This window comes from Saccoglossus kowalevskii, chromosome 9 (genome assembly GCF_978046115.1).
Source record: "Saccoglossus kowalevskii chromosome 9, keSacKowa6.1, whole genome shotgun sequence".
NCBI classification, from domain to species: Eukaryota; Metazoa; Hemichordata; class Enteropneusta; family Harrimaniidae; genus Saccoglossus; species Saccoglossus kowalevskii.
In genome coordinates this window covers 21,269,269-21,282,967 of record NC_140649.1, presented here as the reverse complement: position 1 = coordinate 21,282,967, position 13,699 = coordinate 21,269,269, and the positions used below count along the sequence as shown (strand labels likewise).

Sequence of the window (13,699 nt, the reverse complement as noted above, 5' to 3'; positions counted from 1 at the left end):
GAGTTAAGGAAATGAAAAACCGCAAACCAATGAACATTTCCTTCGAGGTTTTTTTATACAATCATAAGTTTTGATTTAATAGGCATCCATGCTAAGATGCTCAAATTCCCATCAACCGAACTCGGCATAGTCAAAGCGGTAATAGCAGTGAAGTTAGGCTGCCGGGAGAAACAACTCCCTATAGCAACTTTAGCAATTAGAAAATCCACAACAAGCCGCTCGTTTTCATTAATAGAGTTAAACAACACCAACCCACATGTGACTTGGAAAACAAAATTGACGAGAAGAACATCTCAACCTGAAATTGACTATTTGCGGGGTCACATAGGTAGTTGTGATCGTTAATTGATCACAATATCGATTTTCGCATGTACAGGAAAAATTTTTTTTTTCAGTGCAAATGTAGTACATTGTATTTTTTATTTTAAAATTGTGTTTAAATTTGTGCTTATATTTTGATTTTTTCATGAAAGTTCAATTTTTTTCTTGTATTTTTTCATAAATTCTGCCAAAAAAAATCTGAAAAAAAACACACAAAATGATAAAAAAACTGTTTTATTTTCCTGAATCCAAGATGTATATTACCTATTGACTGAGCTATTTATAGATAGGAAAATTAATCGGTTATATTAAATTTATTGAAATTGATATTTACACAAAACTCAAAAAAAAAACTCAAATAATTCTCATAGTATATAGTTTCAGTTTGTAGAAAACAAATTATTCATATCATACAATACCCTCCCCCCCCCCCCCCAGGTTTTTTTTTTAATGTGCAACACACATGCAGTTGAGGACCATTTTAATAAATTGGATGCACTGTATTGATAATCAGTATTTATGATTCTACTGAATACCATCCATACTACACTTGGTAAATCATTTGCTTTCCTTGGTTTATTTCTTTTCATAGAAATAACTCAATAAAAGTCACCTACGGCCGGAAAATTAAGTAACTAACTAAAAAGGAATCTTTGTAAAAAACAACATATTTGTGCAGTTGGAAGCGGACTCCCTTGGATTCAACAAAAGTTAAGAGAGAGGGGGCGTTTCTTACTTTAACAAGCAAGTACATGTTATGTGTTCATCAAAAAAAAGAACACATAACGCTCTCACGGTCATTATTTTTATCTGCAGACAAATCTGGGACATAAACTTTCAAACTTTGTTGCTGTTTATCCTGGACTTAAATCGTTAAAATTTGAAACTACTGGAAGGTCGCTAACAATATCATATGAAGAACACCTATACGGGTGACGTAATTTTTACAATAGCATTTGAAATAGTAACAAACACACTTTAGTTCATTAACCTTTTCACCATCAGTTCCTCTTTTCATCACAAATTCACAAAATAGTCTCGTTTATAGTCTGTACTTTACTTCAGAAGATTTGAACAAAAATAACCAAATTCTTTGAGTAAAAACTGAAAATTGAATCAAATTCTGTCTGTTGGCTCAAAAATTATGGTTCATTTCCAGAAATACTGAAGAATATAAGAAAGTGAAAATCAAACTGTATTCTCAATAAGACTTCCTGGAATGTCAATTCTTATTCATAGCAATCAAAAGAGTGGTATCAATTTCATAGCAACATCATTTTCCCAAATAAGCTTATCGTTAGGAGTTACTATGTCAGCAAATTTGTGTCACTGGTGAAAAGCATCGCTATATATATACAAGTACTCCTCCACCTTTAATATTTTTACATCAAAATATTTAGTGAAAAATTTCAATTCTTTTAAAATCTTTCTATAATTTATGGAAATTTCAAACATATTTTTAAAAATACTTTCATTGAAATTTTGTGCAAAGTAATTTGAAAAAAAAAATGTACCAAATTAATAAAAGTGCTGGTTGACCAACGTCTACAATTCTTCTGAGGAATAATAATACTGAAAGTGAGTTTATTTGTCCTACTCGCCATCTAATCTGCCTCTTACATGTAACTGTGCCTGAGTACACTAAATATCACCTCTGAAATCATGAATACTCCCGAAAATATGAGAAATTTGTATGATGAAGCCAACAGCACTGGATTTAGTCTGCGATAGACACATAATACACTACATGTAAGACAAATGATGTTGTCTGCAACGACGGTTGCCATGCACGTCATTATCAGCGCAAACACAGTTGTTTGCAAAGTGACTTATTGTAGTTCAGAGAATAGATTTATATTCTGGCATTAAAATCTAAGCTTGTTAAAAGGTAATTGTTGAACTATTATTGTATATGGATCTAGAGTATGTCCGTTGGAGTTGTATGATATACGAGAGCGACTTAGGCGTATCCTGTGCGGAGACTAGAAACAAATCCTGATATGGTCACCTGACAGGCACACCCATTCATCTAAACTAACATTCTTGTGTGATTTCAGTATAGGATGTTAATTTCGGTACAGAAACAACGTTTCACACATAATTATTTTTCGCAAATTGACAAATTAGGGAATATAAAAGATACCGTTTAAGGGCAAACACAGACGGGACATTCTGTAAGGTTCAGGTTGCCAGGTTACCAATTAAACGAGTTGCTAAGTGAACAGCAGACACTGGTAGTATTTTGTTCGGTCTCGGCGGTAATAAATTGAGAGCCTACATGGTGATCTGCAGCATGCCGTGATCCTTGTCAAAACACAACAGTCTTATCTATAGTAATATGTAAAGCCATTTCCAAAATCTAAATGTAGCTGTCGTCAGAACAACCAAATCAGTTTTCGTCACCCTCTAAGACAAACCATCATGTTTATACTACCGATAATCTCCAAGTACCCGACCCAGAAATGACGTACTCTACAACATTTACATTCACATCGAGTACGTGCCATGTGTACAGTACGTATTTACTCTATTAAAGACGCACCACACCATAGAAGCGTGACATAGTATGATAAGTATCATACGTCTGACCACGTTTTAGATATCATGAATTAATTAATTGTCATGCACCATCCACAAAATTGTTTCTATTTTGACAGAAAATGTTTATATAAAAACTAAAAAAATTTTGATCAAAAACTAGAAGCGGTGTCACATTCTATCTGTTTGGTTACAAATAATTTACCCCAGTTGGAAAAAAAGATTGGCACTCAAAGGTTTTAGGGAACTCAAGACAAATTGAAGTTGTACACTACTGAGCATGGTACTGAGCATGTGCAATGCATTATGGGAGAGAACTTCCCACTAAATATAATGGAAAAAAATATTATCACATGAAAACTTGATCACTAATTAAAATTAATGTTTTTTTAAATGAAGAATTACAATGTAGTTTAATGAATACTTATCAATTAAGTAATGGGGAAGGGGGGAAATTAGTGAATGGAATGAGATGAAATACAATGTAAGTAGGAAAGTGGGTGAAAGGGGGGGGGGGGTAGAAGGGGAAGAATAGTTTGAGTGAAAAGAGAAGAAAAATGGAGTGTGACCAGGAAGAAGATAGCACAATAATGGAGGAGGAAGTGATGTAGGAAAGAAAGAGGTATGATTTAGAAGGAATGAAAACTAAATTTAATTCTGACGTATACATGAATAGCTTACCTTATGCCAGCCCTTGCAACCTTTTCCAGTTCGGCAGCGTAGTGGTGAGTAATTTCCGATAATTGTAAAGACACGCTACATATGGGACAAGATATAAGCCTGCCACTACCATCCGCTTTGCTAGACTTGGAAATACCTAGAATAAAAAAAGACTATTGTGATAAGAACTGAGCAGATAATGTAGACAATAGAATTCTACCATATTGTCAACATGCACAGAACAATAAAGTTTGTTTTATTTAATATTGCCTTGATCAAACCTTTGTGGAACACTTTGGATAGATAAGTTTGCTGCATCTTTGTAATATTTTGGTTGATGTCAGTCACTTAATTGGTTGTGCATTACTCTACATTGGAGTTTTTTCAGCATGCACAAATTCAATGTTCAGTGAAAATTCGATTTACGCAAACGTATATTTTAAAATGTCTGCGCACAAAGCTACATCCATGAAATAACTTCTATTTTTTGGACGACCAAAACAATTTTTTTTTACCATAAATCATAATATCAAAAAATTTTAAAAAGTTTAAAATTACATATTTTTTTCAACAAAAAAAAATTTATATATTTTAAATTTGCACTCAATTATTTTGAATGTGATTTTTTTTAGTTGAAATATCATTATTAACGTTCACTTCACGAAAGACTATTACTCGTTTTCATGAGAAGCTTATTGATATAAAACAGGTGGTTCTTGTTTGAGATTCACTGTTCGTTGGTAAATAGTCTGCCAACTGTACTGAGGTATACAGACTATGAGAGTTGTGTGAAATAGAGAGTATGGCCACAAATGGTTAATATAAAATAGTGGGGAAAATGCAAATAATTGTTAACAAGAGAAAATTATATTAAAAAACAAGGTGAATTTATCTAGGTATTAATACTGTTATTTAAATTCATTGGATCTGACACACTTGGAAATTTAGCAATATCACGAGAAATTGCATGTTAAAATACAGATTGTCTGGTGAATTTATAATGCTTGTGTTTATTATCATATATATAAACCAAAATATTGTGAACAATGTCGTCCTGTCATTAAACCACTGAACGCCAAATGCAGAATTTTTTTTTGCAGATTTTTTTTTTACAGATTTTTTTTCAAAATTTGATCAAGGTCTTTAGTGAATGGAAAATTAAATCTAGTTTGTCAAAAATTAAAGGCACGAAAATTTGCAAAACTAACATTCATCATATTTACTGTTAACGATAATACGAATGCATTTTATGTTAGTAGTTTCAATATTTTTTCTAATCGCAGACCTATAGTATACGTCATTACGATCTGCTATCGCGTGTCTATACTTTGGTACATTGTCAATTATTGTTTTTCATCATTCATAGAATTATTGACTATTAAGTTGAAAAAATAGATGATACAGTGAAGCCAATCTCCTCTCAGACCGGATAGCCTTACTAACAATCGTTGCTTAGCCATGGATATGATACATGCAGATACACACGTACAACACTGTGTGTGTATAACGCATACGCATAACGTGTCTTTTATATTATTAACCAATTCAATGTCATCCATGATTCTGGATTACTGAAAATTTTTTTTATCATTTCTCATTCTTTTTTTTTTTTAATGAAATTTTCATTGAAATTTGAAATCAAAATTTTCTGGCGGGAAGTAAGAAGTAAGAAGTGACCAGGGGGTATGTATGTTATTGTGGATGCAATGTTAAAGGGTGGCAGTCATCGTGCCGCGTCCTGTTCGATATGGGACTCATAGCGACGTTTACAACGCATGTAAAATACATTGTTTATTTACATGAAATTCGAACACACGCTGTGCGACAACCACCACACTTTAAAGCATTGCCTGCTGAAAGTCTCCACAAAAATACCAAAATTACCGGGAGAAATGGTCAACAGGAAATGTGATAACAGTAGCAGCGACAATTTTAATTAGAATTAGAATTTTCAGAAATTTTCTCCAACCTATTATTCAAGTACTCAAGAATTTGTTATTTTCATTCAAAATTATACCAGAAACAAGTGAAGAAAAAAAAAAAAAAACATTTTATTTTAATTTTTATTAAAACCAGACTATATCATTATTTTAAAAACCTTTACGAAAAAAAAACATCAACACATACAAATTACAAAAAGTTTGTCATCCCCCAGTATTCTGATTGGTCCTGAGAAAATTAAATAATCACCAAATTATATTTGCATAATAAACATTGATTTATTAAATTTCCCACTTTTCACAATATCTTAAACTTGAAAGCCAAGTACTTAAAAACACCAGATCACATAGTAGAACAATGAAACTTGGTACAACATATACATATGTACAAGTACTATTTGATCAACTAAACTGGCTTTGAAAAGCATGCGTTTAAAATTAAATAGACTCGAGTTACACCCAGCAGACATGTGTGAAGTTCCCAACGCCCTCCACCAATTGATCAAAAGCAATCACCTAATCAATTATTTAAAATATGCCAAATAATAATTAAATGAATTGGCAGAAAATGCAACGACAAATAACACTTCAAAATTAGAGTGCTGCTACTATCACCCCTCTATCGCACTCTAAATCCAATCAATATTGTCATAATTATTATTCTTTCAGGGCTTCAATGGCACAAACAGACCACAGAACTCTCTCCCATACAAAACAGTCAATGCTGAAAAAATCTGTTTTTTCACACCGTATTTCCTTGTCTATTCAACAGTGTATCGCACACCATTATCCTAACTGCTTCTCCACCTTATTTCCGCTGTGACACAGAAAGCCATTCAATTTGTTTCTTTTTATAACATGACTTCTTCTTCCATATTTTCTTCCCTGACAGATCAGCCAATCAGAGTACATGTCATCGATGATATACAAACAAAAACTGCTGCTATACAACCTGCGCTTTGAAGGTACGCATTTCAAGATAAGCCCGGCAAAGACAACTCTATTGTGTGTTGGATATACTGAAACATATGGCCCAGCGCAAGACGAGCAGAAATCGGCGTATTTTAATAATTGACTTGTACGTTTAACAAAAGCGATAACAGTCAGAAACGTGGCATTTTCCCTGTGAGACAGTATGCTTGTTGGTTTCTATTGAAGGTTTTAATTTTAAGATATTGTATGCAATAATGAATAAATTAAATTTGTATAACCACAAAACGTATTCCTGATGGGATGTAGAACGTAATATACATGTATCAGAGCACAAAAAAAAGGATTTGCTTTTTGTAATCACACGTGTCTGTTTGAAACCTCTTCACATTTGTTTGCGCAATTTCGCATGCTGATGATACAATAGTATACATTTTTTTTTCTCTCTTTCATAGAATGTTTGATGAATATTTAATAAATTTATATTTAATGGATCTTAAACATTGAAAATTTATCTTCTTGTTTAGCCATTAATAATTAATACAAACAAATTAAATAAAAAAACGGGAAGGAAAACCTTTTTATTTGTAGCCATGCAATGTACCTGACAATATCCAATGGTTTGTGTAGTGTAGCCATGCAATGTACCAGACAATATCCAATGGTTTGTGTAGTGTAGCCATGCAATGTACCAGACAATACCCAATGGTTTGTGTGGTGTAGCCATGCAATGTACCTGACAATATCCAATGGTTTGTGTAGTGTAGCCATGCAATGTACCAGACAATACCCAATGGTTTGTGTAGTGTAGCCATGCAATGTACCAGACAATATCCAATGGTTTGTGTAGTGTAGCCATGCAATGTACCAGACAATACCCAATGGTTTGTGTAGTGTAGCCATGCAATGTACCAGACAATACCCAATGGTTTGTGTAGTGTAGCCATGCAATGTACCAGACAATCCCCTATGGTTTGTGTAGTGTAGCCATGCAATGTACCAGACAATCCCCAATGGGTTGTGTAGTGTAGCCATACAATGTACCAGACAATACCCAATGGTTTGTGTAGTGTAGCCATGCAATGTACAAGGCAATACCCAATGGGTTGTGTAGTGTAGCCATGCAATGTACAAGACAATCCCCAATGGTTTGTGTAGTGTAGCCATGCAATGTACAAGGCAATACCCAATGGTTTGTGTAGTGTAGCCATGCAATGTACCAGACAATACCCAATGGTTTGTGTAGTGTAGCCATGCAATGTACCAGACAATTCCCAATGGTTTGTGTAGTGTAGCCATGCAATGTACCACACAATACCCAATGGTTTGTATAGTGTAGCCATGCAATGTACCAGACAATACACAATGGTTTGTGTAGTGTAGCCATGCAATGTACCAGACAATACCCAATGGTTTGTGTAGTGTAGCCATGCAATGTACCACACAATACCCAATGGTTTGTATAGTGTAGCCATGCAATGTACCAGACAATACACAATGGTTTGTGTAGTGTAGCCATGCAATGTACCACACAATACCCAATGGTTTGTATAGTGTAGCCATGCAATGTACAAGACAATACCCAATGGTTTGTGTAGTGTAGCCATGCAATGTACCACACAATACCCAATGGTTTGTATAGTGTAGCCATGCAATGTACCAGACAATACACAATGGTTTGTGTAGTGTAGCCATGCAATGTACCAGACAATACCCAATGGTTTGTGTAGTGTAGCCATGCAATGTACCACACAATACCCAATGGTTTGTGTAGTGTAGCCATGCAATGTACCAGACAATATCCAATGGTTTGTGTAGTGTAGCCATGCAATGTACCAGACAATACCCAATGGTTTGTGTAGTGTAGCCATGCAATGTACCTGACAATACCCAATGGTTTGTGTAGTGTAGCCATGTAATGTACCAGGCAATACACAATGGTTTGTGTAGTGTAGCCATGCAATGTACCAGACAATACCCAATGGTTTGTGTAGTGTAGCCATGCAATGTACCACACAATACCCAATGGTTTGTGTAGTGTAGCCATGCAATGTACCAGACAATACCCAATGGTTTGTGTAGTGTAGCCATGCAATGTACCACACAATATCCAATGGTTTGTGTAGTGTAGCCATGCAATGTACCAGACAATACCCAATGGTTTGTGTAGTGTAGCCATGCAATGTACCACACAATACCCAATGGTTTGTGTAGTGTAGCCATGCAATGTACCAGACAATACCCAATGGTTTGTGTAGTGTAGCCATGCAATGTACCACACAATATCCAATGGTTTGTGTAGTGTAGCCATGCAATGTACCAGACAATACCCAATGGTTTGTGTAGTGTAGCCATGCAATGTACCTGACAATACCCAATGGTTTGTGTAGTGTAGCCATGCAATGTACCTGACAATACCCAATGGTTTGTGTAGTGTAGCCATGCAATGTACCTGACAATACCCAATGGTTTGTGTAGTGTAGCCATGCAATGTACAAGACAATACCCAATGGTTTGTGTAGTGTAGCCATGCAATGTACCACACAATACCCAATGGTTTGTGTAGTGTAGCCATGCAATGTACCAGACAATACCCAATGGTTTGTGTAGTGTAGCCATGCAATGTACCACACAATATCCAATGGTTTGTGTAGTGTAGCCATGCAATGTACCAGACAATACCCAATGGTTTGTGTAGTGTAGCCATGCAATGTACCTGACAATACCCAATGGTTTGTGTAGTGTAGCCATGCAATGTACAAGACAATACCCAATGGTTTGTGTAGTGTAGCCATGCAATGTACCAAACATTCCCCAATGGTTTGTGTAGTGTAGCCATGCAATGTACCTGACAATATCCAATGGTTTGTGTAGTGTAGCCATGCAATGTACCAGACAATACCCAATGGTTTGTGTGGTGTAGCCATGCAATGTACCAGACAATACCCAATGGTTTGTGTAGTGTAGCCATGCAATGTACCAGACATTCCCCAATGGTTTGTGTAGTGTAGCCATGCAATGTACCAGACAATACCCAATGGTTTGTGTAGTGTAGCCATGCAATGTACAAGACAATACCCAATGGTTTGTGTAGTGTAGCCATGCAATGTACCAGACAATACCCAATGGTTTGTGTAGTGTAGCCATGCAATGTACCAGACATTCCCCAATGGTTTGTGTAGTGTAGCCATGCAATGTACCTGACAATATCCAATGGTTTGTGTAGTGTAGCCATGCAATGTACCAGACAATACCCAATGGTTTGTGTGGTGTAGCCATGCAATGTACCAGACAATACCCAATGGTTTGTGTAGAGTAGCCATGCATTGTACCAGACAATCCCCAATGGGTTGTGTAGTGTAGCCATGCAATGTACCAGACAATACCCAATGGTTTGTGTAGTGTAGCCATGCAATGTACAAGACAATACCCAATGGGTTGTGTAGTGTAGCCATGCAATGTACCAGACAATACCCAATGGTTTGTGTAGTGTAGCCATGCAATGTACAAGACAATACCCAATGGGTTGTGTAGTGTAGCCATGCAATGTACCAGACAATATCCAATGGTTTGTGTAGTGTAGCCATGCAATGTACCAGACAATACCCAATGGTTTGTGTAGTGTAGCCATGCAATGTACCTGACAATACCCAATGGTTTGTGTAGTGTAGCCATGCAATGTACAAGACAATACCCAATGGTTTGTGTAGTGTAGCCATGCAATGTACAAGACAATACCCAATGGTTTGTGTAGTGTAGCCATGCAATGTACAAGACAATACCCAATGGGTTGTGTAGTGTAGCCATGCAATGTACCAGACAATATCCAATGGTTTGTGTAGTGTAGCCATGCAATGTACCAGACAATACCCAATGGTTTGTGTAGTGTAGCCATGCAATGTACCTGACAATATCCAATGGTTTGTGTAGTGTAGCCATGCAATGTACCAGACAATATCCAATGGTTTGTGTAGTGTAGCCATGCAATGTACCAGACAATACCCAATGGTTTGTGTGGTGTAGCCATGCAATGTACCTGACAATATCCAATGGTTTGTGTAGTGTAGCCATGCAATGTACCAGACAATACACAATGGTTTGTGTAGTGTAGCCATGCAATGTACCAGACAATATCCAATGGTTTGTGTAGTGTAGCCATGCAATGTACCAGACAATACCGAATGGTTTGTGTGGTGTAGCCATGCAATGTACCTGACAATATCCAATGGTTTGTGTAGTGTAGCCATGCAATGTACCAGACAATACCCAATGGTTTGTGTAGTGTAGCCATGCAATGTACCTGACAATTCTCAATGGTTTGTGTGGTGTAGCCATGCAATGTACCGCACAATACCCAATGGTTTGTGTAGTGTAGCCATGCAATGTACCACACAATACCCAACGGTTTGTGTAGTGTAGCCATGCAATGTACCAGACATTCCCCAATGGTTTGTGTAGTGTAGCCATGCAATGTACAAGACAATACCCAATGGTTTGTGTAGTGTAGCCATGTAATGTACAAGACAATACCCAATGGTTTGTGTAGTGTAGCCATGCAATGTACAAGACAATACACAATGGTTTGTGTAGTGTAGCCATGTAATGTACAAGACAATACCCAATGGTTTGTGTAGTGTAGCCATGCAATGTACAAGACAATACACAATGGTTTGTGTAGTGTAGCCATGTAATGTACAAGACAATACCCAATGGTTTGTGTAGTGTAGCCATGCAATGTACCGCACAATACCCAATGGTTTGTGTAGTGTAGCCATGCAATGTACCACACAATACCCAACGGTTTGTGTAGTGTAGCCATGCAATGTACCAGACATTCCCCAATGGTTTGTGTAGTGTAGCCATGCAATGTACAAGACAATACCCAATGGTTTGTGTAGTGTAGCCATGCAATGTACCAGACAATACCCAATGGTTTGTGTAGTGTAGCCATGCAATGTACCAGACAATACCCAATGGTTTGTGTAGTGTAGCCATGCAATGTACCAGACAATACCCAATGGTTTGTGTAGTGTAGCCATGCAATGTACCAGGCAATACACAATGGTTTGTGTAGTGTAGCCATGCAATGTACCAGGCAATACACAGTGGTTTGTGTAGTGTAGCCATGCAATGTACAAGACAATACCCAATGGTTTGTGTAGTGTAGCCATGCAATGTACCAGACAATACTCAATGGTTTGTGTAGTGTAGCCATGCAATGTACCAGACAATTCTCAATGGTTTGTGTAGTGTAGCCATGCAATGTACCAGACAATACCCAATGGTTTGTGTAGTGTAGCCATGCAATGTACCAGACAATACCCAATGGTTTGTGTAGTGTAGCCATGCAATGTACCAGACAATACACAATGGTTTGTGTAGTGTAGCCATGCAATGTACCAGACAATCCCCTATGGTTTGTGTAGTGTAGCCATGCAATGTACCAGACAATTCTCAATGGTTTGTGTAGTGTAGCCATGCAATGTACCAGACAATACCCAATGGTTTGTGTAGTGTAGCCATGCAATGTACCAGACAATACCCAATGGTTTGTGTAGTGTAGCCATGCAATGTACCAGACAATACACAATGGTTTGTGTAGTGTAGCCATGCAATGTACCAGACAATATCCAATGGTTTGTGTAGTGTAGCCATGCAATGTACCAGACAATACACAATGGTTTGTGTAGTGTAGCCATGCAATGTACCAGACAATATCCAATGGTTTGTGTAGTGTAGCCATGCAATGTACCAGACAATACACAATGGTTTGTGTAGTGTAGCCATGCAATACACCAGACAATACCCAATGGTTTGTGTAGTGTAGCCATGCAATACACCAGACAATCCCCAATGGGTTGTGTAGTGTAGCCATGCAATGTACCAGACAATACCCAATGGTTTGTGTAGTGTAGCCATGCAATGTACCACACAATACCCAACGGTTTGTGTAGTGTAGCCATGCAATGTACCAGACATTCCCCAATGGTTTGTGTAGTGTAGCCATGCAATGTACAAGACAATACCCAATGGTTTGTGTAGTGTAGCCATGCAATGTACCAGACAATACCCAATGGTTTGTGTAGTGTAGCCATGCAATGTACCAGACAATACCCAATGGTTTGTGTAGTGTAGCCATGCAATGTACCAGACAATACCCAATGGTTTGTGTAGTGTAGCCATGCAATGTACCAGGCAATACACAATGGTTTGTGTAGTGTAGCCATGCAATGTACCAGGCAATACACAGTGGTTTGTGTAGTGTAGCCATGCAATGTACAAGACAATACCGAATGGTTTGTGTAGTGTAGCCATGCAATGTACCAGACAATACACAATGGTTTGTGTAGTGTAGCCATGCAATGTACCAGACAATTCTCAATGGTTTGTGTAGTGTAGCCATGCAATGTACCAGACAATACACAATGGTTTGTGTAGTGTAGCCATGCAATGTACCTGACAATACCCAATGGTTTGTGTAGTGTAGCCATGCAATACACCAGACAATCCCCAATGGGTTGTGTAGTGTAGCCATGCAATGTACCAGACAATACCCAATGGTTTGTGTGGTGTAGCCATGCAATGTACCAGACAATATCCAATGGTTTGTGTAGTGTAGCCATGCAATGTACCAGACAATACACAATGGTTTGTGTAGTGTAGCCATGCAATACACCAGACAATACCCAATGGTTTGTGTAGTGTAGCCATGCAATACACCAGACAATCCCCAATGGGTTGTGTAGTGTAGCCATGCAATGTACCAGACAATACCCAATGGTTTGTGTAGTGTAGCCATGCAATGTACCAGACAATACCCAATGGTTTGTGTAGTGTAGCCATGCAATGTACCAGACAATTCTCAATGGTTTGTGTAGTGTAGCCATGCAATGTACCAGACAATACACAATGGTTTGTGTAGTGTAGCCATGCAATGTACCTGACAATATCCAATGGTTTGTGTAGTGTAGCCATGCAATGTACCAGACAATATCCAATGGTTTGTGTAGTGTAGCCATGCAATGTACCTGACAATACCCAATGGTTTGTGTAGTGTAGCCATGCAATACACCAGACAATCCCCAATGGGTTGTGTAGTGTAGCCATGCAATGTACCAGACAATACCCAATGGTTTGTGTAGTGTAGCCATGCAATGTACAAGACAATACCCAATGGTTTGTGTAGTGTAGCCATGCAATGTACCAGACAATACCCAATGGTTTGTGTAGTGTAGCCATGCAATGTACCAGACAATACCCAATGGTTTGTGTAGTGTAGCCATGCAATGTACCAGACAATACCCAATGGT

General features: G+C 37.5%; 1 protein-coding gene across 1 annotated transcript in view; it reads right to left on the bottom strand.

Moving 5' to 3' along the window:
• Positions 1-13,699, bottom strand: part of LOC100374392 (E3 ubiquitin-protein ligase RNF220-like) — a 44,767-nt gene that overhangs the window by 13,497 nt on the left and 17,571 nt on the right. Inside the window, exon 3 of the mRNA XM_085503299.1 lies at positions 3,541-3,676. Within this exon, the coding sequence (XP_085359425.1) occupies positions 3,541-3,676 (136 nt within the window). The remainder of the gene's footprint in view (positions 1-3,540; positions 3,677-13,699) is intronic.